Raw genomic sequence first — 25,576 nt, forward strand, 5'->3', positions numbered from 1 at the left:
ACCACCACAACCTTCTGTACCCGTGAGATCCCATCTTGGGGCCTTTTCCGACGTCCTGCCGGAGGGGGCATTGATCATGGAGGGCTTCTACATCAACACCATAGCCTCTCCAATGATGTGTGAGTAGTTTACCTCAGACCTTCGGGTCCATAGTTATTAGCTAGATGGCTTCTTCTCTCTCTTTGGATCTCAATACAAAGTTTTCCTCCATTCTCTTGGAGATCTATTTGATGTAATCTTCTTTTGCGGTGTGTTTGTTGAGACCGATGAATTGTGGGTTTATGATCAAGATTATCTATGAACAATATTTGAATCTTCTCTGAATTATTTTATGTATGATTGGTTATCTTTGCAAGGCTCTTCGAATTATCAGTTTGGTTTGGCCTACTGGATTGATCTTTCTTGCAATGGGAGAAGTTCTTAGCTTTGGGTTCAATCTTGCGGTGTCCTTTCCCAGTGACAGCAGGGGCAGCAAGGCACGTATTGTATTGTTGCCATCAAGGATAACAAGATGGGGTTTATATCATATTGCATGAGTTTATCCCTCTAATCATGTCATCATACTTAAAGCATTACTCTGTTCTTATGAACTTAATACTCTAGATGCATGTTGCATAGTGGTCGATGTGTGGAGTAATAGTAGTAGATGCAGAATCGTTCCGGTCTACTTGTCACGGACGTGATGCCTATATACATGATCATACCTAGATATTCTCATAACTGTGCTCAATTCTATCAATTGCTCAACAGTAATTTTTTCACTCACCGTAATACTTATGCTATCTTGAGAGAAGCCACTAGTGAAACCTATGGCCCCCGGGTCTATTTTCCATTATATAAATCTTCCAGCACTTAGTTATTTCTATAGCCTTTTATTTTACTTTGCATCTTTATCATAAAAATACCAAAAATATTATCTTATCATATCTATCAGATCTCACTCTCGTAAGTGACCGTGAAGGGATTGACAACCCCTTTATCGCGTTGGTTGCGAGGTTCTTATTTGTTTGTGTAGGTGCGAGGGACTTGTGCGTGGCCTCCTACTGGATTGATACCTTGGTTCTCAAAAACTGAGGGAAATACTTACGCTACTTTGCTGCATCACCCTTTCCTCTTCAAGGGAAAAACCAATGCAGTGCTCAAGAGGTGGCAAGGAAATATGCCCTAGAGGCAATAATAAAGTTATTATTTATTTCCTTATTTCATGATAAATGTTTATTATTCATGCTAGAATTGTATTAACCGGAAACTTGATACATGTGTGAATACATAGACAAACAGAGTGTCACTAGTATGCCTCTACTTGACTAGCTCGTTGAATCAAAGATGGTTAAGTTTCCTAGCCATAGACATGAGTTGTCATTTAATTAATGGTGTCACATCATTAGAGAATGATGTGATTGACTTGACCCATTCCGTTAGCTTAGCACTTGATCGTTTAGTATGTTGCTATTGTTTTCTTCATGACTTATACATGTTCCTATGACTATGAGATTATGCAACTCCCGAATACCGGAGGAACACTTTGTGTGCTACCAAACGTCACAACGTAACTGGGTGATTATAAAGGTGCTCTACAGGTGCCTCCGATGGTGTTTGTTGAGTTGGCATAGATCGAGATTAGGATTTGTCACTCTGATTGTCGGAGAGGTATCTCTGGGCCCTCTCGGTAATGCACATCACTATAAGCCTTGCAAGCAATGTGACTAATGAGTTAGTTGCGGGATGATGCATTACGGAACGAGTAAAGAGACTTGCTGGTAACGAGATTGAACTAGGTATTGAGATACCGACGATCGAATCTCGGGCAAGTAACATACCGATGACAAAGGGAACAACGTATGTTGTTATGCGGTTTGACCGATAAAGATATTTGTAGAATATGTAGGAGCCAATATGAGCATCCAGGTTCCGCTATTGGTTATTGACAGGAGATGTGTCTCGGTCATGTCTACATAGTTCTCGAACCCGTAGGGTCCGCACGCTTAACGTTCGGTGATGATCGGTAATATGAGTTTATATGTTTTGATGAACCGAAGGTAGTTCGGAGTCCCGTGTATGATCACGGACATGACGAGGAGTCTCGAAATGGTCGAGACATAAACATCGGTATACTGGAAGCCTATATTTGGACATCGGAATAGTTCCGGGTGAACTCGGGATTTTACCGGAGTGGGGCCTTGATGGGCCCTAGTGGAGAGAGAGAGGGGCCGGCCAAGGCAGGCCGCGCGCCCCCTCCCCTTGAGTCCGAATAGGACAAGGAAGGGGTGGCGGCGCCCCCCTTGCCTTTCCCCTCTCCCACTCCTTCCTTCCCCCTCCTAGTGGGACTAGGAAAGAGGAGTCCTACTCCCACTAGGAGGAGGACTCCTCCTCTTGGCGCGCCCTCCTAGGGACGGCCGGCCTCCCCCCTTGCTCCTTTATATACAGGGGCAGGGGGCACCCCAAGACACAGAAGTTGATCAGTTGATCTTTTAGCCATGTGCGGTGCCCCCCTCCACCATAATCCACCTCGGTCATATCGTAGCGGTGCTTAGGCGAAGCCCTGCGTCGGTAGCATCATCATCACCATCATCAGGCCATCGTGCTGACGGAACTCTCCCTCGAAGCTCTGCTGGATCATGAGTTCGTGGGACGTCACCGAGCTGAACGTGTGCTGAACTCGGAGGTGCCGCATGTTCGGTACTTGGATCGGTCGGATCGTGAAGACGTACGACTACATCAACCGCGTTGTCATAACGCTTCCGCTTACGGACTACAAGGGTACGTGGACGACACTCTCCCCTCTCATTGCTATGCATCACCACAATCTTGCGTGTGCGTAGGAATTTTTTTGAAATTACTACATTCCTCAACAGTGGCATCTGAGCCAGGTTTATGCGTAGATGTTATATGCACGAGTAGAACACAAGTGAGTTGTGGGCGATACAAGTCATACTGCTTACCAGCATGTCGGCGGTATTGTTGGATGAAGTGGCCCGGACCGACATTACGCGTACGCTTACGCGAGACTGGTTCTACCGACGTGCTTCGCACACAGGTGGCTGGCGGGTGTCAGTTTCTCCAACTTTAGTTGAATCAAGTGTGGCTACGCCCGGTCCTTGTGAAGGTTAAAATAGCACATACTTGACGAAATATCGTTGTGGTTTTGATGCGTAGGTAAGAACGGTTCTTGCTCAGCCCGTAGCAGCCATGTAAAATTTGCAACAACAAAGTAGAGGACGTCTAACTTGTTTTTGCAGGGCATGCTGTGATGTGATATGTTCAAGACATGATGCTAAATTTTATTGTATGAGATGATCATGTTTTGTAACAGAGTTATCGGCAACTGGCAGGAGCCATATGGTTGTCGCTTTATTGTATGAAATGCAATCGCCATGTAATTGCTTTACTTTATCACAAAGCGGTAGCGATAGTCGTAGAAGCAATAGTTGGCGAGACGACAACGATGCTACGATGGAGATCAAGGTGTCGCGCCGGTGACGATGGTGATCATGACGGTGCTTTGGAGATGGAGATCAAAGGCACAAGATGATGATGGCCATATCATATCACTTATATTGATTGCATGTGATGTTTATCTTTTATGCATCTTGTTTTGCTTAGATCGATGGTAGAATTATAAAATGATCTCTCACTAAATTTCAAGGTATAAGTGTTCTCCTAGAGTATGCACCGTTGCGACAGTTCTTCGTGCTGAGACACCACGTGATGATCGGGTGTGACAAGCTCTACGTTCACATACAACGGGTGCAAGCCAATTTTGCACACGCAGAATACTCGGGTTAAACTTGACGAGCCTAGCATATGCAAATATGGCCTTGGAACACTGGAGACCGAAAGGTCGAGCGTGAATCATATAGTAGATATGATCAACATAGTGATGTTCACCATCCATCTCACGTGATGATCGGACATGGTTTAGTTGATTTGGATCACGTGATCACTTATATGATTAGAGGGATGTCTATCTAAGTGGGAGTTCTTAAGTAATATGATTAATTGAACTTTAATTTATCATGAACTTAGTCCTGATAGTATTTGCATATCTATGTTGTGATCAATAGCTCGCGTTTAGCTCCCCTGTTTTATTTTTGATATGTTCCTAGAGAAAACTAAGTTGAAATATGTTAGTAGCAATGATGCGGATTGGATCCGTGATCTGAGGATTATCCTCATTGCTGCACAGAAGAATTATGTCCTTGATGCACCGCTAGGTGACTGACCGGTTGCAGGAGCAGATGCAGACGTTATGAACGTTTGGCAAGCTCGATATGATGACTACTTGACAGTTTAGTGCACCCTGCTTTACGGCTTAGAATCGGGGCTTCAAAGACGTTTTGAACGCCACGGAGCATATGAGATGTTCCAAGAGTTGAAATTAGTATTTCAGACTCATGCCCATGTCGAAAGGTATGAGACCTTTGACAAGTACTTTGCCTACAAGATGGAGGAGAATAGCTCAGCTAGTGAGCATGTGCTCGGAATGTCTGAGTACTACAATCACTTGAATCAAGTGGGAGTTAATCTTCCAGATAAGATAGTGATTGACAGAGTTCTCTAGTCACTATCACCAAGTTACTAGAACTTCGTGATGAACTATAATATGCAAGGGATAACGTAAACGATTCCCAAGCTCTTCGTGATGCTGAAATCGATGAAGGTAGAAATCAAGAAAAGCATCAAGTGTTGATGGTTGACAAGACCACTAGTTTCAAGAAAAGGGCAAAGGGAAGAAGGGGAACTTCAAGAAGAACAACAAGCAAGTTGCTGCTCAAGTGAAGAAGCCCAAGTCTGGACCTAAGCCTGAGACTAAGTGCTACAAAGGGACTGGTCACTGGAAGCAGAACTGCCCCAAGTATTTGGCGGATAAGAAGGATGGCAAAGTGAACAAAGGTATATTTGATATACATGTTATTGATGTGTACTTTACTAGTGTTTATAGCAACCCCTCAGTATTTGATACTAGTTTAGTTGCGAAGATTAGTAACTCGAAACGGGAGTTGCAGAATGAACAGAGACTAGTTAAGGGTGAAGTGACGATGTGTGTTGGAAGTGGTTCCAAGATTGATATGATCATCATCGCACACTCCCTATACTTTCGGGATTAGTGTTGAACCTAAATAAATGTTATTTGGTGTTTGCGTTAAGGATGAATATGATTTGATCATGTTTATTGCAATACGGTTACTCATTTAAAGTCAGAGAATAATTATTGTTCTGTTTACATGAATAAAACCTTCGATGGTCATACACCCAATAAAAATAGTTTGTTGGATCTCGATCGTAGTGATATACATATTCATAATATTGAAGCCAAAAGATACAAAGTTAATAATGATAGTGCAACTTATTTTTGGCACTTCCGTTTAGGTCATATTGGTGTAAAGCGCATGAAGAAACTCCATGCTGATGGGCTTTTGGAATCACTTGATTATGAATCATTTGATGCTTGCGAACCATGCCTCATGGGCAAGATGACTAAGACTCCATTCTCTGGAACAATGGAGCGAGCAACTGAATTGTTGGAAATAATACATACTGATGTATGCGGTCCGATAAGTGTTGAGGCTCGCGGCGGGTATCGTTATTTTCTAACCTTCACAGATGATTTGAGCAGATATGGGTATATCTACTTGATAAAACACAAGTCTGAAACATTTGAAAAGTTCAAAGAATTTCAGAGTGAAGTGGAGAATCATCGTAACAAGAAAATAAAGCTTTCTGCGATTTGATCGCGGAGACGAATATTTGAGTTACGAGTTTGGCCTTCAATTAAAACACTGTGGAATAGTCTCAAAAACTCATGCCACCCGGAACACCACAGCGTAATGGTGTATCCGAATGTCATAACCGTACTTTATTGAATATAGTGTAATCTATGATGTCTCTTACCGATTTACCACTATCGTTTTGGGGTTATGCATAGAGACAGCTACATTCACGTTAAATAGGGCACCATATAAATCCGTTGAGATGACATCATATGAACTATGGTTTGGCAAGAAACCTAAGCTGTCATTTCTTAAAGTTTGGGGTTGCGATGCTTATGTGAAAAAGTTTCAACCTGATAAGCTCGAACCCAAATCGGAGAAATGCGTCTTCATAGGATACCCAAAGGAAACTGTTGGGTACACCTTCTATCACAGATCCGAAGGCAAGATATTCGTTGCTAAGAATGGATCCTTTCTAGAGAAGGAGTTTCTCTCGAAAGAAGTGAGTGGGAGGAAAGTAGAACTTGATGAGGTAACTGTACCTGCTCCCTTATTGGAAAGTAGTTCATCACAGAAATCAGTTCCTGTGACTCCTACACCAATTAGTGAGGAAGTTAATGATGATGATCATGAAGCTTCGGATCAAGTTACTACCAAACCTCGTAGGTCAACCAGAGTACGTTCCGCACCAGAGTGGTACGGTAATCCAATTCTGGAGTTCATGTTACTTGACCATGACGAGCCTACGAACTATGAGGAAGCGATGATGAGCCCAGATTCCGCGAAATGGCTTGAGGCCATGAAATCTGAGATGGGATCCATGTATGAGAACAAAAGTGTGGACTTTGGTTGACTTGCCCGATGATCGGCAAGCCATAGAAAATAAATGGATATTCAAGAGGAAGACGGACGCTGATAGTAGTGTTACTATCTACAAAGCTAGACTTGTCGAAAAAGGTTTTTGACAAAGTTCAAGGTGTGGACTACAATGAGATTTTCTCACTCGTAGCGATGCTTAAGTCTGTCTGAATCATGTTAGCAATTGCCACATTTTATGAAATCTGGCAAATGGATGTCAAAACTGCATTCCTTAATGGATTTCTTAAAGAAGAATTGTATATGATGCAACAAAAAGGTTTTGTCAATCCTAAAGGTACTAACAAAATGTGCAAGCTCCAGCGATCCATCTATGGACTGGTGCAAGCATCTCGGAGTTGGAATATACGCTTTGATGAGTTGATCAAAGCATATAGCTTTATACAGACTTGCGGTGAAGCCTGTATTTACAAGAAAGTGAGTGGGAGCACTACAACCTTTCTGATAAGTATATGTGAATGACATATTGTTTATCGGAAACGATGTAGAATTTTTTTCTGGAAAGCATAAAGGAGTGTTTGAAAGGAGTTTTTCGAAGAAAGACCTCGGTGAAGCTACTTACATATTGAGCATCAAGATCTATAGAGACAGATAAAGACGCTTGATAAGATTTTTTCAATGAGTACATACCTTGACAAGATTTTGAAGTAGTTCAAAATGGAACAATCAAAGAAGGAGTTCTTGCCTGTGTTGCAAGGTGTGAAGTTGAGTAAGACTCAAAACCCGACCACGACAGAAAATAGAAAGAGAATGAAAGTCATTCCCTATGCCTCAGTCATAGTTTCTATAAAGTATGCTATGTTGTGTACCAGACCTATTGTGTACCTCACCATTAGTTTGGCAAGAGGGTACAACAGTGATCCAGGAGTGGATCACTGGACAGCGGTCAAAATTATCCTTAGTGGTATAAGGATATGTTTCTCGATTATGGAGGTGACAAAAGGTTTGTCGTAAAGGGTTACGTGGATGCAAGTTTTGACACTGATCCAGATGACTCTAAGTCTCAATCTGGATACATATTGAAAGTGGGAGCAATTAGCTAGAGTAGCTCCGTGCAGAGCATTGTTGACATAGAAATTTGCAAAATACATACGGATCTGAATATGGCAGACCCGTTAACTAAACTTCTCTCACAAGAAAAACATGATCACACCTTAGTACTCTTTGGGTGTTAATCACATGGCAATGTGAACTAAGATTACTGACTCTAGTAAACCCTTTGAGTGTTGGTCACATGGCGATTCGAACTATGGGTGTTAATCACATGGTGATGTGAACTATTGATGTTAAATCACATGGCGATGTGAACTAGATTATTGACTCTAGTGCAAGTGGGAGACTGAAGGAAATATGCCCTAGAGGCAATAATAAAGTTATTATTTATTTCCTTATTTCATGATAAATGTTTATTATTCATGCTAGAATTGTATTAACCGGAAACTTGATACATGTGTGAATACATAGACAAACAGAGTGTCACTAGTATGCCTCTACTTGACTAGCTCGTTGAACCAAAGATGGTTAAGTTTCCTAGCCATAGACATGAGTTGTCATTTAATTAATGGGATCACATCATTAGAGAATGATGTGATTGACTTGACCCATTCCGTTAGCTTAGCACTTGATCCTTTAGTATGTTGCTATTGCTTTCTTCATGACTTATACATGTTCCTATGACTATGAGATTATGCAACTCCCGAATACCGGAGGAACACTTTGTGTGCTACCAAACGTCACAACATAACTGGGTGATTATAAAGGTGCTCTACATGTGTATCCGATGGTGTTTGTTGAGTTGGCATAGATCGAGATTAGGATTTGTCACTCCGATTGTCAGAGAGGTATCTCGGGGCCCTCTCGGTAATGCACATAACTATAAGCCTAGCAAGCAATGTGACTAATGAGTTAGTTGCGGGATGATGCATTACGGAACGAGTAAAGAGACTTGCCGGTAACGAGATTGAACTAGGTATTGAGATACCGACGATCGAATCTCGGGCAAGTAACATACCGATGACAAAGGGAACAACGTATGTTGTTATGCGGTTTGACCGATAAAGATCTTCGTAGAATATGTAGGACCCAATATGAGCATCCAGGTTCCGCTATTGGTTATTGACCGGAGACGTGTCTCGGTCATGTCTACATAGTTCTCGAACCCGTAGGGTCCGCATGCTTAACGTTCGGTGACGATCGGTAATATGAGTTTATATGTTTTGATGAACCGAAGGTAGTTCGGAGTCCCGGATATGATCACGGACATGACGAGGAGTCTCGAAATGGTCGAGACATAAAGATCGATATATTGGAAGCCTATATTTGGACATCGGAATAGTTTCGGGTGAAATCGGGATTTTACCGGAGTGCCGGGGGGTTACCGGAACCCCCCCCCCCCGGGGGGGGGCTAATGGGCCTTGATGGGCCCTAGTGGAGAGAGATAGGGGCCGGCCAAGGCAGGCCGCACGCCCCCTCCCCTTGAGTCCGAATAGGACAAGGAAGGGGGGCGGCGCCCCCCTTGCCTTTCCCCTCTCCCACTCCTTCCTTCCCCCTCCTAGTGGGACTAGGAAAGAGGAGTCCTACTCCCACTAGGAGGAGGACTCCACCTCTTGGCGCGCCCTCCTAGGGCCGGCCGGCCTCCCGCTTGCTCCTTTATATACAGGGGCAGGGGGGCACCCCAAGACACAGAAGTTGATCAGTTGATCTTTTAGCCGTGTGCGGTGCCCCCCTCCACCATAATCCACCATGGTCATATCATAGCGGTGCTTAGGTGAAGCCCTGCATTGGTAGCATCATCATCACCGTCATCATGCCATCGTGCTGACGGAACTCTCCCTCGAAGCTCTGCTGGATCGTGAGTTCGTGGGACGTCACCGAGCTGAACGTGTGCTGAACTCGGAGGTGTCGTGTGTTCGGTGCTTGGATCGGTCGGATCGTGAAGACGTACGACTACATCAACCGTGTTGTCATAACGCTTCCGCTTACGGTCTACGAGGGTACATGGACGACACTCTCCCCTCTCGTTGTTATGCATCACCATGATCTTGCGTGTGCGTAGGAAATTTTTTGAAATTACTACGTTCCCCAACACGTACCACCTTTGGTGACGGGACGATATCCATTGCCTCTTATTGCTTTCAAAAACTTTCTAGTGTCAACATAGAACAACAGGAGTGTTGTGTTCAATCTTGGAATTTTTCGGGGTTCGTTTGGCCTTTTTATACATTAACTTGGTTTTCTAGGCATTTTATGTGCATAATTCAAATTTGAACTACAAGCACATGCTCCAATGCACTAAAGTTGGTTGAAAAATCACATGTGTGTCCTTGGGTGAATTTCTTGGTCCCATGCAAGAGATGGGAATGAAATTCAAACACTAGGGCACTATTGATTGCCGGCAAAACATTGAGATGCCTGGTTCTTAAATTCTAGTAAATCCAAAACTCGTCTGAAATTCATGAAACTTGGCATGCTATCATGGAGCGGCATCAACATGCCATGGTAAAAAAATTGTCCCGTTTGGGGCAGGTTCGGGTATAAGCTTCTCACAAACCAGATCTTCTCACAACAAGCATGATGGTTTCAATAAGGAACGTCCCACCTTTGGGGACGAAACGATATCCATTGCCTCTTATTGCTTTCAAATATTTTCTAGTGTCAACATAGAACAACAAGAGTGTTGTGTCAATTTTTTTGATTTTTCGGGGTTCGTTTGGACATTTTTATGCATTAACTGGGTTTTCTAGGCATTTTATGTGCATAATTCAAATTTGAAGTACAAGCACATGCTCCAATGCACTAAGGTTGGTTAAAATCTAATATGTGTCCTTGGGTGAATTTCTACGTCCCATGCAAGACATGGGAATGAAATTCAAACACCAGGGCACTGTTGATTGCCGACAAAACATTGAGATGCATGGTTTTTAAATTCTAGTAAATCCAAAACTCATCTGAAATTCATGAAACTTGGCATGCTATCATGGAGCAGCATCAACATGCCGTGTTAAAAAATTTGTCCCATTTGGGGCAGGTTCGGGTATATGCTTCTCACAAACCAAAGCTTCTCACATAAGCATGATGGTTTCGGTAGGGAACGTCCCACCTTTGGGGACGAAACGATATCCATTGCCTCTTATTGCTTTCAAAAAATTTCTCGGGTCAACATAGAACAACAGGAGTGTTGTGTCAATTTTTGTGATTTTTCGGGGTTCGTTTGGACAGTTTTATGCATTAACTGAGTTTTCACATTTATGTGCATAATTCAAATTTGAACTACATGCACATGCTCCAGTGCATATAAATTGGTTGAAAAATCAAATATGTGTCCTTGGGTGCATGCTTAGGTCCCATGCAAGAAATGGGAATGAATTTCAAACACCATGGCACCATTGATTGCCGGCAAAACATTGAGATGCCTGGTTTTTAAATTCTAGTAAATCAAAAACTCGTCTAAAATTCATGAAACTTGGCATGCTTTCATGGAGCGGCATGAACATGCCGTGGTAAAAATTTTGTCCCGTTTGGGGCAGGTTTGGGTATATGCTTCTCACAACCAGAGTTTCTCACAACAAGCATCATGGTTTCGGTAGGGAACGTCCCACCTTTGGGGATGAAACGATATCCACCGCCTCTTATTGCTTCCAAAAAATTTCTCGTGTCAACATAGAACAACAGGAGTGTTGTGTCAACTTTTTTTGATTTTTCGGGGTTCGTTTGGACATTTTTATGCATTAACTGAGATTTCAATGCATTTATGTGCATAATTCAAATTTGAACTACATGCACATGCTCCAGTGCATATAAATTGGTTGAAAAATCAAATATGTGTCCTTGGGTGCATGCTTAGGTCTCATGCAATAAATGGCAATGAATTTCAAACACCAGGGCACCGTTGATTGCCGACAAAACATTGAGATGCCTGGTTTTTAAATTCTAGTAAATCCAAAACACATCTGAAATTCATGAAACTTGGCATCCTATCATGGAATAGCGCCCGATATGATGTGGTATTTTTCGTGTCCATTTTGACAGAAGGCGCACTCGAATAATGACAGCCAACAAAGGCATTTTGAAAAAATAGCTGCCACTTAATATCTCAAACATTTGTTTAATTCAAAACGTGTGCGTTCTGTTAACCATTCACGTGACGCCACGTGTCTTGGTTTTAATGGTGTAGGAGGTGCCATGCGGACAGCTGCTTGACCTTGACTGAACGGGAGGCATGCGAGCACAGTCCGGTGCGCAGGTTGACCGAGAGGCGTGCAAGCTGTCCTCCAATGCGCAGGCTCACCGGGAAGCGTGCGAGCTTTACGCTGCGCAGGCTCACTGGGAAGCGATCCCTTTGACTTCCATGGCCGCCCGCCTTCCTCTCCATTAATGGCGCCCGAGCCGCTGTTTAATACGGGCGGCCTTACTGTTCGCCTCCCATTCCCCTCCCCCCCCCCCCCCCCGTAGACCTCCACCGCCATGGCGCAGAATGATCATCTGCCACTAGTCTTCAAGTTTGGTGAAGTCGACTCCGAGCCGGAGGAGCTAGAAAATAAGGAGGAATGGGGCCTCATGAACATGGCCCAGAACGAGCTGGCCGCGGCGGTTGCTGCCCCCGCTCCCGTCCCAGCTCCCATCCACGCGCCCGCGCCAGCGACCATCCCCGTAGCATTGACGGGCTGGTCGCCGAGCACTATCACAGAGCTGGAAGCCGCGGGCGTCAGCGAGGTCTCCGCGGACCCGCGCGAGCTCGTGTACATGCCAGCACCAGCGCCCGTGCCCGTGCGCGCCCCTCCACCCACCGTGCCACCGGCCCCCGTGCGTTTGGTTGCACCCGCCGCGCCCGTGCGCGCCCCTCCACCCACCGCGGCGTCGGTCCCCGTGCGTTTGGCTGCACCCGCCGCGCCCGTGCACCCCCCCTCAGCGGCATGGGACGCTGTCGTCGACCGGTACCTCTCAGCGGCGCCAGTTGCCGTCCTCCCGCGCCCCGCCCGTCGATCGCGCGACGACATGATGTTTGATTTACAAGTGAAGAACATTTTGTGCTGCCTTGAAGACTTCAACAACGGCGTCCCGGAGGACGACAACGACAACGACGGCGTGGCACGCCGCCTCCGCCGCCGCCGGAAATAGTTTTTTGGGGTTTAATACTGTATCTGGAATTATCGATCATATGAATATAAATTTGCAGTGTGACTGAATGAAAGATATGGTTTGAACGAACTTGCATTTTTCTCTCTTAATGTACAGACTTATCAAACGATTTTATTTTGAAAAAAATTCAACAGTTTTTAAATATAAAACACTCATCGCAAACGTTTTAGTAGAACACCCTTATGCAAACCGACAGCTTCCCCAGAAAGCCAAGGGAAAATGTGTCGAGCAGGATTTCTGCATCCCTTCAACGCAAACGGTTGTTTTGCATGACCCGTGTGCAACCACATACAAACAATTGGGTAAGATTTGCATATCTGTCATTTTGGGTATGTTGCCATTTCTCAAACAGGAAAGATTGACATTTGTTTATCTAGTAACATTGCCATTTGTCAACCTTGTAACACTGCAATTTGTCAAAATATGCAGCTACAAATCACTAGCACTATCTAATTTTTCAACTAAATCACTAGCACTGTTCATATGGACACCACTAGCAGGCGTGAGTTCATGGACGCATATGCAAACGTACCATTGATTACATACAACAAGTCATCAACTCACAACGACAACGAGGATACACCTTGGATTATAGATCATTTCCAACAAAACATTCTAGTAAAGTTTTTCTCACGCAACAAATAACAAAGCGATGAAATGAACTTCAGCTCAACCACTCGTCGGCGTTGGAAACGCTTGCTTTGAACCAGAAGTGATTCCCCGGGAAGGGCCAGCTACTGTCAATCTCGAGACCAATGCAGGAGTGATCATCCAGGCTGAAGCGGCCTATTTCAATACCCATATTGGGACGGTAGGGAAGCATAGTAATGCCCGAGGTATAGATACAGTTGTGTCTCATAAATGGTAGTAACGTTGTGTCAACAACAGCTGGATCGCCTTCCACCATCATTGGATAGTTTTGTCCAAGGAAGAGCGAGTTTCCTCCAAGACTTTCAATACTGAACCAGGGAGAAGGTGTTGGCGCTAGTACACCAGTATCCATCCCGAATACCCTGCAACGGATGTTGGAATAGGTCCGGAGAGTGCGACCATACGAAACAACACCTGCTTCCTTAGTAACATCAGCAGTGCCCTGTATACAGACAAGAAGAGGTGATCGATCGAAATAAGTTGCCAGGCACCACTGAGTATATGGGTCCTGCTCGTCCTCATGCTCGTGAATAAAATTTTCAAGTATAGGTGGTGGAATGTTCACAGGACCTTGGAAACACAAGAAGGTTAATTAGTAAAGGGAAACTAGCTAACCCGCATGCATGTGGATGAAACAATTATAATTATGGTGGAAGACAAACGTACCGAAATCATGAGGATTCCATGCAAAAACAGTGCCACGAGTGGTGGCAGCAAACACAAGACCCTCGTATTGAATTGCATCACAGTACTCATCCGTGTATAGAAACTGATTTTTGAGCAATATCCATCGAGTCGAACCATGAAGGACGGCAACAAGCTTGTATAAGATAGCGACAACATAAGCATTCCTATAAACTCAAGCGGTTGGGAACTCGACAAATTGCTATCTTCCGTAGACGACGGTCAGCATGATCGTATTTGAACTCACGTAGAATACCGGTGTACTCAACCTCTGGGCAGTCGTCTGAGATTTTTCGAAGTGGAACCCGGTGACGAGTGTACACATTCACAAGTTCCCACTCGCAGTTGTACCCAATATAAACAACCCAATCTCCATTTGCACCTGCCCAAGCCTTGCCCTCAAGCGATGGCATCTTAACATCATACGTATCATTATCAAGCGGCATCAACTTACACAAGGCGAGGCTTCCCTCGTCCCCGCGCCAGTCAGCAGGGTCATGGCGAAGAAGATAGGGGAGATCAAACCGCTCCTGAACCCTTGGGTTCCTTGTAATGATGTTATTAGTTGAGTCGAGAATGGTCTTGAACGAACCTGCCATGCTAGCCGAGGTGATGACATCGCACCAATCAATGAGTTCCTCCACCGCGTCATCATTCAGATCGGGGCAAGAATAACGGGGTCGTTTCCAGCTTGTTCCCTCCATGGAGAAGACGATCAAACAATGGCAGAAGGAAGGGTGAAGGCAAATGGAGGAGGGAGGAAGAGCTAGCGTGCGACAGCAGTTCCTAATCGAGAGGGGAAGGCGAAGAGTCGGTGGAAGGTTGCCACGGTACACGAAGAGGCGCCTGGGGAGCGAACGGTTTCCACAGAGGTCACACACTGACGACAAGGGCCGAGTGAACCGCATGCAATCCCATCGCACAACACACACGTCTTGTTAAGTTGAACCGTTTCTATACTCTTGTGTCAACGCAAACAGTTCATCTGAGTGAACCGCATGCCGTATATCCCACACACCTTGATCTGGCTGACCGTTTCTTTTGTGTTGCCTAATCACAAACAGTTCATTCGAGTGAACCGTATGTTGTATATCGCACACACCTTCATCTGGTTGCCCGTTTCTTTTGTGTTGTCTAATCACAGACAGTTCATCCGAGTGAACCATATGTTGTGTATCGCACACGCCTTCATCTGGATGCCCGTTTCTTTTGTTCCTCCTCATCGCAAACAGTTAATTGAACTGAACCGTATGCCCTTCATCGCACACGTAACTAAAACCTGAACCGTGTTTGATGCATCCGTCATCGCAAACGTTTTATACATTTCTGACGGTTTTCATACAGCAGCGTTTGCGATTATGGCATCGCACACAGTTTCTCGAAGGGTCTCTGATTGTAGTGTCGCGTTAGCAGCATCCTGCAGTAGTGAGTTCTAGACGATGAAGCATTACTGGATCGTGAAGACTTTACGCTTGCACACTATGGAGAGGTCATACTTTCGGTCTTCCTTCGAGGGATCGTTCATGAACAGTTCGATGGACTTCAAGTACGATCTACACCGACCCGTCTTCTTCCGCTGCAACTCGGAGTCGTTAACGATCTGATCCAAACCATTATTCTTCATAGTATTTCTGGTTGATCGTAGGGCGAATTTTTTTATTTTCTACTACGTTTCACAACACCATATGCATGGTCGGCTAGGCTATTAAGATCTTTAAACCATACCAAAAATTTATGTGTCAGTGGCTTCCCATTATCCTTTGTATTGTCTTCGCTCCTTGTAGATTAGAAAACAAGCATTATGCTCTTCACAGATAATAAACCTCATAATTAATCATAGAGGTAGTTTAACAAATAATCACATATATATTAGGCACAAATGGATCTTATCAATCCCCTACGTCTCCCACGCCTGCGGGGGATTACTCGCACATGAGAGAGGAATAATAATCAATCACGGATATTGTGCAAAGGAAATTCATTTCAATAATATTGTAGTTTGTCACAATAAGATGAATGATTAAAACAATCGCAACCTCTAGATCAAATATGAATAGAGTTACAAACCCTAGGCATACAAATTGGAATGTTTCTCTCTCTATGGCGGTGATGTCAATTAACGGATCTAAGTGAGGTTCTTCTCCTCTGGATCTCTTTTCCTTTGTTCTATTGTGATTTGGCAGCGCTATGTTCCTCTTCTCCTTGGGTTTTTAGTATAAAAGTGTCTCATATATATGAGAGGTGGGTCGTGGCGGCTGGTACGACCGTGGTACGAAAGGCACGCTCGTACCACATGTCGTATTTACTTCTGGATGGGCCAAATGGGTTTCTTCTCAACATGGAAGTTGTCCATTTCATCCTCAGTTATCCTTATATTGCATTGGTTCCTTCCTAAAATGAATAAGCCTTCACAACAAGTGGGGAAATGAGTTTTTTGTTTTGTTTTTGAAAGGCCGTTGTTAGTGAGAAGGCGAAAACCGGCAAGAATCTTGCACGAAACCAAACAAAATACAGATGAAAAAGTGTCATAATTTGGAGCCATCACTCTGGTTTTCATCAACTAGGGTAATTAATTTAGAGGTATATATAATATACAAACCTCAGATGAAGCTTAAATTTTGACATAAAAGGCATAACTTCTTTTGCTAGCATGAGTTGAAGAATTTTAGTTATTCTTCAACACATACCTGCCAAACTTAGACATGCCTTTGATATGTATAAAGGTTATGAGTTCATCATCGTCGATAATGCAGTGCTACATATTGCTCTTCTTCATCCGCATAACATAGATTGGCAATTATTACTCCATTAACTAAACTTTCATTAACAATTATACATCATGTGTCGGCATTCAACATACTCCAGTTGCAAGCATGAAGAAAAACTAAGAGTACCACTCAGAATGATAAGAGACTCATGGTTTTTCTAAACATGGATAACAAGGAACAATCCCATGCTCTATGACAGTCATGCTCCACACATCGGCACCACGAATGTGTAGCTCTGACGATCATTTCCTCTCGAAGAAATCGGTAGGCTTGCAAAATAGAGATCGTTATCCCTTGTCTACTCTGCATTTGTAATCGTTGTCTATACCATATTTATGTACTACTCCCTCTGTCTCATAATGTAAGACGGTTTTTGACACACGTACATCATGAGATGGAGGGAGTAGTTCTTTCTTGCTCACACTCAAGCCATTGGACCTGTCGGACTTTTTAATTTAGCCATTTTATGTACCGTGAAGGTGTTCATTCCTGCGTGCGTTCATAGGGATGAGTGTATGTGCGTATATATAAGTGTCTGTATATGTACTATGTTAAAAAAATCATATGCAAAATAAAGGTTAAATTTTCTGTCCCGCACGCAAAATTTTGCCTTGGACAGCGTGAGCTTGGAGGACAAAAAAAGGGAATCATTTCGACAGGATAATAATAAAGCTCCAAGAGACCGGTTGAATTGCCATGCCGCTTCTACTAATTAATCGTGGTGGTGGTGGTCTTCTTCAACAGTTGACTAAGAAGGCATCACCCCCTTGCATCAAAAGCAGATGGCCGTGAAGTGTTGTTGTGCGGAGTATCATTGATCCTTGAGCGAAGGTGCCTGCACGCACGAGGCTCGAGCGTTTTTTCTTGGCACTCGATGGATGGATGTATGCCAAGTCAAAAAGGCTTTCGAGCGTATCATCTTTTTCCTGCCCGTGCAGTTTCTCGGCTAAAATGATACCCTTTGCGCGCCTTTTCTGCTCTCCATGATGCGCTGCGCTCCTCTTCCCCCCTCCGTGTCCTTCCGGAAATAGCACCCGTTTCTCTGCCGCCCAAGGGACTTGCACGAGCTAGCAGCCTTTCGTCGCCATTACGGACCATCATGGATGGAGGAGAGAATCTTTCTTTCGAGAGAGAAGAAAACTTGGGAAGACGCTTTGCTTTGCCAAAAGATGCACTCACGGCTCGTACACAGCAGCCAGGGCGTGAATTTGGTTGTACACTTCGAATTGTCTGGAAATAGTGATATATGTGTGTGGTTACTGAACAGGTACCTTTTTTGTTAAATCTAGTATGTATTTGGCTCTGGAACCAGCTCAGTTAGGTGCCCTTATAAGACCCTTTGGTTTCTCTTACTATTACTAAAGCCCCCATCCAAAATTAAAGAACAAGGTTTTTTGTCGTCGGTTATAATTAGTAAAAGCATTCTCCTAATCTCCTTTGCTCAAAAGGGTTTCGGGTAGCAAGTGCGTGTTTTGCAGTGAGAAAGTGAGCACCGATCGTATGTTCTTTAGTTGTGCCATGGCACGCTATGCATGGGTTGTGATTAAAGAGGCCTTTGGAACAGAGATGGATTTGAAAAAGGTACATGATGAGGTACTCGGGTGGCTATGATTTTAGGGGTAGGGGGGCTTGGGGCTAGCAGAAACCTCATACTTAGATCGTGCTCCCTCCGTTCCAAAATAGATGACTCAACTTTGTACTAACTTTAATACAAAGTTGGGTCATCTATTTTGAAACGGAGGGGGTATGTTGTATAAGAGGTTTTCCTTTTTTCTGGGACTGTTTGAGATTGTTGAGATGGCTCTCCAGCAGGGCGGGATGAAAACACATGCAGGCATGGATGTTGGCTCTGTATTATCACTTTCAGCAATGACTCGGGTGCTTTGAAGCTGCCCCCACCCTCCGATGCCGCGCCGCAGCTCCCCGATGCGCGACACATGTCGAGTCCGGGTTCCCTGGTCCACCCAAGTGGAGGTTTCATTCCGATGCTCGACCTCCCCGCGCCATTGAAAAGGCACCGGAGATCATTCCCTGCTGTGCATGAACCTGTCCTGGTGCAGGGTGCAGCGTTTCAATATGTTTGGCACCGCGCACATGTGCATCATCAACACACGCACGAACCAAGTCAAGTGAGTACCAGGGAATGTGATCTGGGGTCAAAAATTCCTCTACTAAATTAGCATCATGAGGAGGGTATCGTCACACCGAGCGATGCACTTTGAGGGCCTCTTTGGCTCGCAGGAATTTCACATCTAAACGATTTGATCCCTTGAACAATGGATGAAGTATGCGCAGGTGAATGATAATCTGCTACTAGTAGCATTCAGTGCTCAGAATCAGACATGGCACGCTTGCATGACATTCAAATGCAAGGACTTGGTAAGTTTCTTCTTACACAAATTTCAGGGTGGATTTGTTTTTGAACTGGCATTTGTATTATAGTCTTATAGAAGATGGAAAATTAAGTTTCTCTCAGCCTGTCGGTAATCATTTTTATGGCGAGCCTCCGAGTAGCTTTCTTCGTCTACCTTGTTTGCATCCATCATTTGCGGGGGTTTCGAATCAGGAGCAGCAGAATTACAAATTAAGAACGGTATTCAAATCTACAGAAGAAAAAGTTTGTCAGTCAAGAAGCTTCCACCTCTTAGTAACAAGGAAAAAGAAGCTGAAGCCTTGACCCGACAGACAGATGTTCGAGAAAGAGTGTGCATACATAGGCTATGGACTGTCGCTGTTAGTGCTTTCTTGCGACCCTTTGTAGATGCGGTACGCGGCTATGCACATTGTTATGTTACCGATCACCGTTAGAGCACCTTGAATCGCCACAAGTATCTGCAGAATTTGAGACGAAATCATCTCAGCAAAGGAGAAAAGAACAGGATACCAGATATCAATGGTTATTCAGCAAAAACTAACTGGCCAAAGACATCAGAATATAATTGCTGAAAGTAGTTAGCAGTGTCTAGTACTACCTGCGTTCTAAAATATATGACGTTTTGGTAGGCTAAAACCTCCGTTCTAAAATATATGACGTTTCGGTACTAGCCTACCAAAACATCATATATTTTAGAACGGAGGTAGTACATGATACTAGTATCAAGTGCATTGCGAATTTGCGATTAAGGAAATGGATCCCTTGAACTCTCAGGCTAGGCCAGGCGCACAATGGCAATTTACAAATAACAGCCACAAAACTTGGGGCAGGTAGATGATGATATTGGTTAGCAGCGAAGGGAATGCAACTGCTTTGCCTTCCGGTTAATATGTTACCTCGAGAGACTCTGAATTGTAGAAGAAATGCCAGGTGCACGCGCACATCGCTCCACCGAGAAGTGGAACCTGTTATTGGGCAGAAATGCAAACTTGTCAGTGAACAAGCAGCACATGAACTGTCATCAACAAAACTTTGCTGCTTGCAATAGCCATCTCAATGGAATGGATGCACACTTCAATAAGGAGGGCTCCTGAAGAAACACGTATGATTAGTTTACGACGAAGAAATCATCGGGTGAAGCGAACCAAATCATCTTCCAGAATCTTAATGACATGCAATGCTTGCAGCATTTCACACATACTACAGTCTACAGATACATACATTATCCACAACAAAATTCTTCAGAAAATGGGTTCTTTACCAAAACTCTGTATCAAAAAGTTTGCGCTTACCATTCCCCATGAGAGGCCCTTCCAGCCCTTCAGCCCCGTGCGCTCCCCGTAATCCCAGACCAACGCCATCGCCGTCACCCTGCAAGTGCAATTCCCCTCCTCACTCCTCAGAGATTTGATCTTTGCAGGAAGCAGAAATCGTTCGGAGCTTCGATAGGAGTGGACTGTGGCAGAGGAAGCATGTACTAGTACGTACCACTCGGCGACGCTGGAGACGTGGACGGCCCAGGTGGGCAGCGACAGCGCGTTCGCCGGCTCGGCCAGCGCCGCGAGCGCCGGCGGGGAGGCCGCGGCCGCGGCCACGGTGGCGGCGGCCGCCGCGAGGGCGACGCCCCTCGCCAGGCGGGCCGCGGGCGGCGGAGGCTCCCGCCGAGATGGGGGCGGGGGAGAGGGCGCCAGTGCTGCCACGAGCCGGAGAGACGCCATGAAGTGGGAAGAGCTTCGCTTTGCTTGGCGTTCACAGAACTCGTGATAGGTTCTGTCAGTGTAACTGTACTGTAACCGTACCTGTACCACAAAGTTTCTTTCTTTTTCTGGTTAATATAGTAATTTTCAAGCTGCCTTGCAAGCAAAATGAGATGTACGCCGAGACTGTTATCATCATCATCATCATCATCATCCAAGTTTGCAACTCGATTAAGAAAATAAAAACAGCCGCATAAGCAGCACGAGGGGATATTATCATCTTTGTCACAACAAATGCAAACGGATTATCATCATCGGAAATCCACCAGCACGTAGGTTTCTTCTCTCTTTCTATCTTCTGTCAGAATCAACTAGGGAGCGATTATCCCTATGAATCCCTAAAACGTTACACAGACATCTTTCCACCAATGATCAAAGGAAAAGAGAGTGCCAAGGATCCAGACGTGTCACGGTGACCCTGGTCTCTCACTTGGCACCCTGGCCATTTATGCTCTGCAATCGTCATCTTTCCACCAAGGATCGGGTTGTTCTTGGCGATTTAGTCAGCGCCATCAAAAAATTCGCTGACAAGTATATCATCCGTCGATCCAGCCCAGTGGCTTTGCAGAGGCTACACTTGTGTTTTCTTGGACCATAACATGACAAGACCAAACCCCATCAGGGACATCAGCACAACCTACACACAGAGAGGCAGGAAATATTAACTCCTACTAGTTGATATCTGCGCAACAGATGGTAACAGAAAAGAAGTGATGATACTGTGATTGCAGAGTCCATCATATATGGTACCTAGCTCAAATATATTTATGAAGTGCTTCGTCTGAATAAGCCACCTCGAAACACATCTAACTCTAACTTTCTAAAAGGATATTACTCCGTGATACCGTGACAAGATTAAGACAAAACGCCATAGCTGCTCTTTAGATAAAAGTCACTTAAGTTACATTTGAAAGCGAATAATCAAAACAGTTCATGCTTAATGCGGAGATAAAAGCAACAGGTGGGGCCTTGGGGAGGAGTAGACATACTGATACTGCTGGAGGCACTCCCACCAGAGGGTCTGGGAAGAACCTGTTTGCTAAAGCAAGAGCAAGAAGGCTACTTTGCATCCCTGTAGGAAATATTGGTAAGACAAGAAGCAACCGCAAACAACAAATCGTAATCCAATTGCAGACAACAACATACCTGTCTCAAAAGATATCGTTCTTTGCAGGGCCTTCACATCAGCTGATTTGCGGAACCAAGTACCAGCAAGATGATACCCAGCTACAAAAGATGTTGTATGGAATGCAAAAAGCAGAAACACAATGGATAGTCCATACGGTGACAAAACAGCCTTGATATTTATAGCCAATGGTGAGCCAACACATAAAGCAGTCACAAACACCGATAGTGGAGGGAGAAATGGCTGAATAGCCGAACAGAGTCTTGGGAGAAATCTTCATAGTATAAAAAACACTAAGTTAGACACGTTAGATATTTACTCTAGGTGGGCAGCAAAAGATAAAAAGCACATAGCATAGACTGTGTCAGATCTAGCACAGTTATCTCTCATACTTCAGACAGAGGAATTAAGTGGGTACCTATTCAGAAGCAATCCAGCTGCAATTGGAGCAACCACTATTTGGACAATGCTGGACATCATTCCTACGACGTCAACAGGTAATTTCTTGCCGATAAGCAAGTAAGATAAAGTTGGGGTAAAAAAAACCGCACTAGCTGTCGACAGTGATGTCATAACAATGCTGAGGGGAGCCATATGTGGATCTGTCAGGAACGTTGCATAGTTTGACAGTTGTGCGCCGCTCACACATGAAACCAACATGATCCCAGCACCTAGAAACAAGTCCGAGTCAGGGTTCACTTCACTACGCTGCCTTCGATGTCCCTTATGAAGTCATGCTAAAACAGAGTAAAATCAAATATCCTACCTACAGCAGTAGGAAGGTTGAAAGTCATAACTGCAAGAGTGCCAAAGAGGAATCCAAAGAAAGGCTTGGCAATAAACTGTCCAATATAGCCAGCAGCGATAGCATCTGGCCTTTTTATTGCTTCAATGAAGTCCTTAACGCTTGAATTGACACCTACAGCAAACATCAAGAACCCCAATGCTGGTGCGTAGTATCTGTCAGGTTATTAGCACAGAGTCACACTCATATAGAAATGCAAAAATGACATGCACTAGCACAACACTTATTTGTATTGCGTCAAGCATGCTACCAATGTGTGTTTTGAGCTACTGAATGTGGGTTTGCATGTTCATGGAGTATTTCAGTTTTACTTGTGGAATGCAGCTGTTTCTTGACTAGTTTTACCTGAAGACTCGTCTGAATTAGTTAGATCCAGTTTTAAATAGTTTAAATGTTTCTGAGCCGTTCTTTCATTCAGTTGATACCATTTGGTTTCTGTGTTCCTTCACAAGTATGTTTACAGTTGAGTTCCCAGTGAATTAGCCTAAACTGTAACTTTTGCTTGTTTTCCTAATACCTCGAAAGGTACCATCTCTCTGAAAAATTGAGTACATGGAACATTTATACATCGCCACCTTCGCACTCATTGTATGATTGCATTTTATCCAGTGAGTTCAAATTAGTGCAGAAGATATAATTGTGCTGGTCTTTGGGACAAAGCAGCCTTCAGATTTCAGGAGCTGAATCAAAGCAAGCAACGAAAACATTGCAAAACTGACCGGGTCGTGAACCATGTAAACGAAGGTGGGTACAGCAGCGCGAGGATGGTGCTCCCCAGCACTACATGGGGAATAATGGAGTTGGCACTCTTCAGAATCTTGAGAAAATCAACTCTGCCCTCCTCCACACCCTGCAAGATACAAGGCTGAAGCATGAAGCAGGCAGCCACAGAAGCGAACAACCAATGGTCTTATTCTGCTAGAAACCAAAAATACAGTAGTAATATTACTGGTCGCCAGGTACTGCATCAGAAGGGCACCTGAGGAGGAGAAGGTGACGCAGCGCCCACCCCACTGCGATCTTGCTCGAACGAACCACCGGCCTTGGCCCAGACTCGTCCCCTGATGGGCACCCCAGATCCCTGCTCTGCTTGGAAACAAGGACCATCGAACAAAAGTTAGTACCCCAGTTCCTAACCATATCAATACCAGGGTAAGAATCTCTGAAGATGGCTACCCGCGACCACCACGGGAGCCTCGAAACTCCACTGATCTACACACACAGCTGGGAAGTGGGAAGCTCTGGCGCAGAGCACGTACCCCACGAAACGCGCGGCGGCGAGGCCGCGGGGGGAGCCAGCGAGACGCGATCCGCCCTCCCGCGGGGCCGCCGGCCGGCCGACAGGCAGGAGCTGGCGAAGTGGGCCCGCCTGACGACGGCGGCGGCGGCGGCGGCTGGTGCCATTTGACCACGGTGAGAGCGAGCGAGGAGGGGGGAGAGGGTTCAGGTTTGTGTGCGTGGGTTTCAGAGTTCAGACGTCAGATGGAGAGGAGAGAGGCCGGAGATGATGGGCAGTTTGGGACAGGGACAGGAAGATCATTATACTATACGGTACTGACTACGGATTAGCATCTTCGGATTTGGATTTACGCGAGCAGCGTGGAGATAGTGTGGAGTAGTAGCACCTCGTGTCACGTCACGTCAGTAACCCGCAAACAAAACCGTGTCACGCCAGATTTTTCTCGTGATGTACTAGCTGAGAGAGCGGAGTCTTTACTCGGGGACTTGATGGTGGTTCATTCGCACCATAAGAGCATCTTCATCGGATGATGTATAACAAGGCATTTAAAAAAAGTTTTAGGACAAGTAGAGACAGAGTTTAGGGCACCAAATGTTCTACCGTGCCAGGTGTGTAAAATAGGGCGCAAGAAAATTTCCAGCCGTAGCAGATGATGTCTAATAGGGCGCCAAAATGACAGTACTACGATAAGCATAAGTTCAAACTTAAAACATGAAAATGACAGTACTACGATAAGCACACCACTCATCATTACTGCTCAGTGTCGGTGTCAAAACCGGCCGATCTCGGGTAGGGGGTCCCGAACTGTGCGTCTGAGGATTGAAGGTAACAGGAGGCAGGGGACACGATGTTTACCCAGGTTCGGGCCCTCTTAATGGAGGTAATACCCTACTTCCTACTTGATTGACTTTGATGAGTATAGGGGTTACAAGAGTTGATCTACCTCAAGATCGTAACGACTAAACCCTAGATGTCTAGCATGTATGATTGTGATTGCCTCTACGGACTAAACCCTCCGGTTCATATAGACACCGGAGGGGCCTAGGGTTGTGCAGAGTCGGTTTACAGAGAAAGGAATCTTCACATCCGAACGCCAAGCTTGCCATCCACGCAAAGGAGAGTCCCATCCGGACACGGGGGAAAGCCTTCTATCTTGTATCTTCACGGCCCACCAGTCCGGCCCACGTCACATAGCCCAGACGCCCGGGGATCCCCTAATCCAGGACTCCCTCAGTAGCCCCTGAACCAGGCTTCAATGACGATGTGTCCGGCACGCAGATTGTCTTCGGCATTGCAAGGCGGGTTCCTCCTCCGAATACTTCAAAGTAGTTGATCAAAAGAACTATATCCGGCTCTGTATAATAGTTACAACCCTGAACCACAAGGGCAAAATACTTAAACAAAAATAGGTTATGTCTTCTGTCAGCTTTTCCGACGAGGCGTTAT

At 44.9% G+C, this 25,576-nt stretch overlaps 2 protein-coding genes across 2 annotated transcripts; both read right to left on the reverse strand.

The window, feature by feature from the left end:
- Positions 1-19,042: 19,042 nt before the first annotated feature.
- On the reverse strand, positions 19,043-21,048 carry LOC123122228 (ycf49-like protein). Its single transcript, XM_044542375.1, has 5 exons — positions 20,691-21,048; positions 20,495-20,573; positions 20,099-20,167; positions 19,542-19,660; positions 19,043-19,431 (listed from the first exon to the last, which is right to left on the reverse strand). The coding sequence occupies exons 1-4, from the start codon at positions 20,918-20,920 to the stop codon at positions 19,547-19,549; spliced, it is 492 nt and encodes a 163-aa protein (XP_044398310.1). The 5' UTR covers positions 20,921-21,048; the 3' UTR covers positions 19,043-19,431; positions 19,542-19,546.
- A 38-nt stretch (positions 21,049-21,086) lies between these two features.
- On the reverse strand, positions 21,087-24,405 carry LOC123122227 (probable sodium/metabolite cotransporter BASS5, chloroplastic). The gene is made up of 8 exons (XM_044542374.1): positions 24,150-24,405; positions 23,870-23,976; positions 23,610-23,740; positions 22,852-23,045; positions 22,504-22,756; positions 22,106-22,359; positions 21,949-22,031; positions 21,087-21,596 (listed from the first exon to the last, which is right to left on the reverse strand). The coding sequence occupies exons 1-8, from the start codon at positions 24,292-24,294 to the stop codon at positions 21,531-21,533; spliced, it is 1,233 nt and encodes a 410-aa protein (XP_044398309.1). The 5' UTR covers positions 24,295-24,405; the 3' UTR covers positions 21,087-21,530.
- Positions 24,406-25,576: the final 1,171 nt, after the last annotated feature.

The sequence above is a fragment of the Triticum aestivum genome, chromosome 5D, assembly GCF_018294505.1.
Source record: "Triticum aestivum cultivar Chinese Spring chromosome 5D, IWGSC CS RefSeq v2.1, whole genome shotgun sequence".
Classification (NCBI taxonomy): Eukaryota; Viridiplantae; Streptophyta; class Magnoliopsida; order Poales; family Poaceae; genus Triticum; species Triticum aestivum.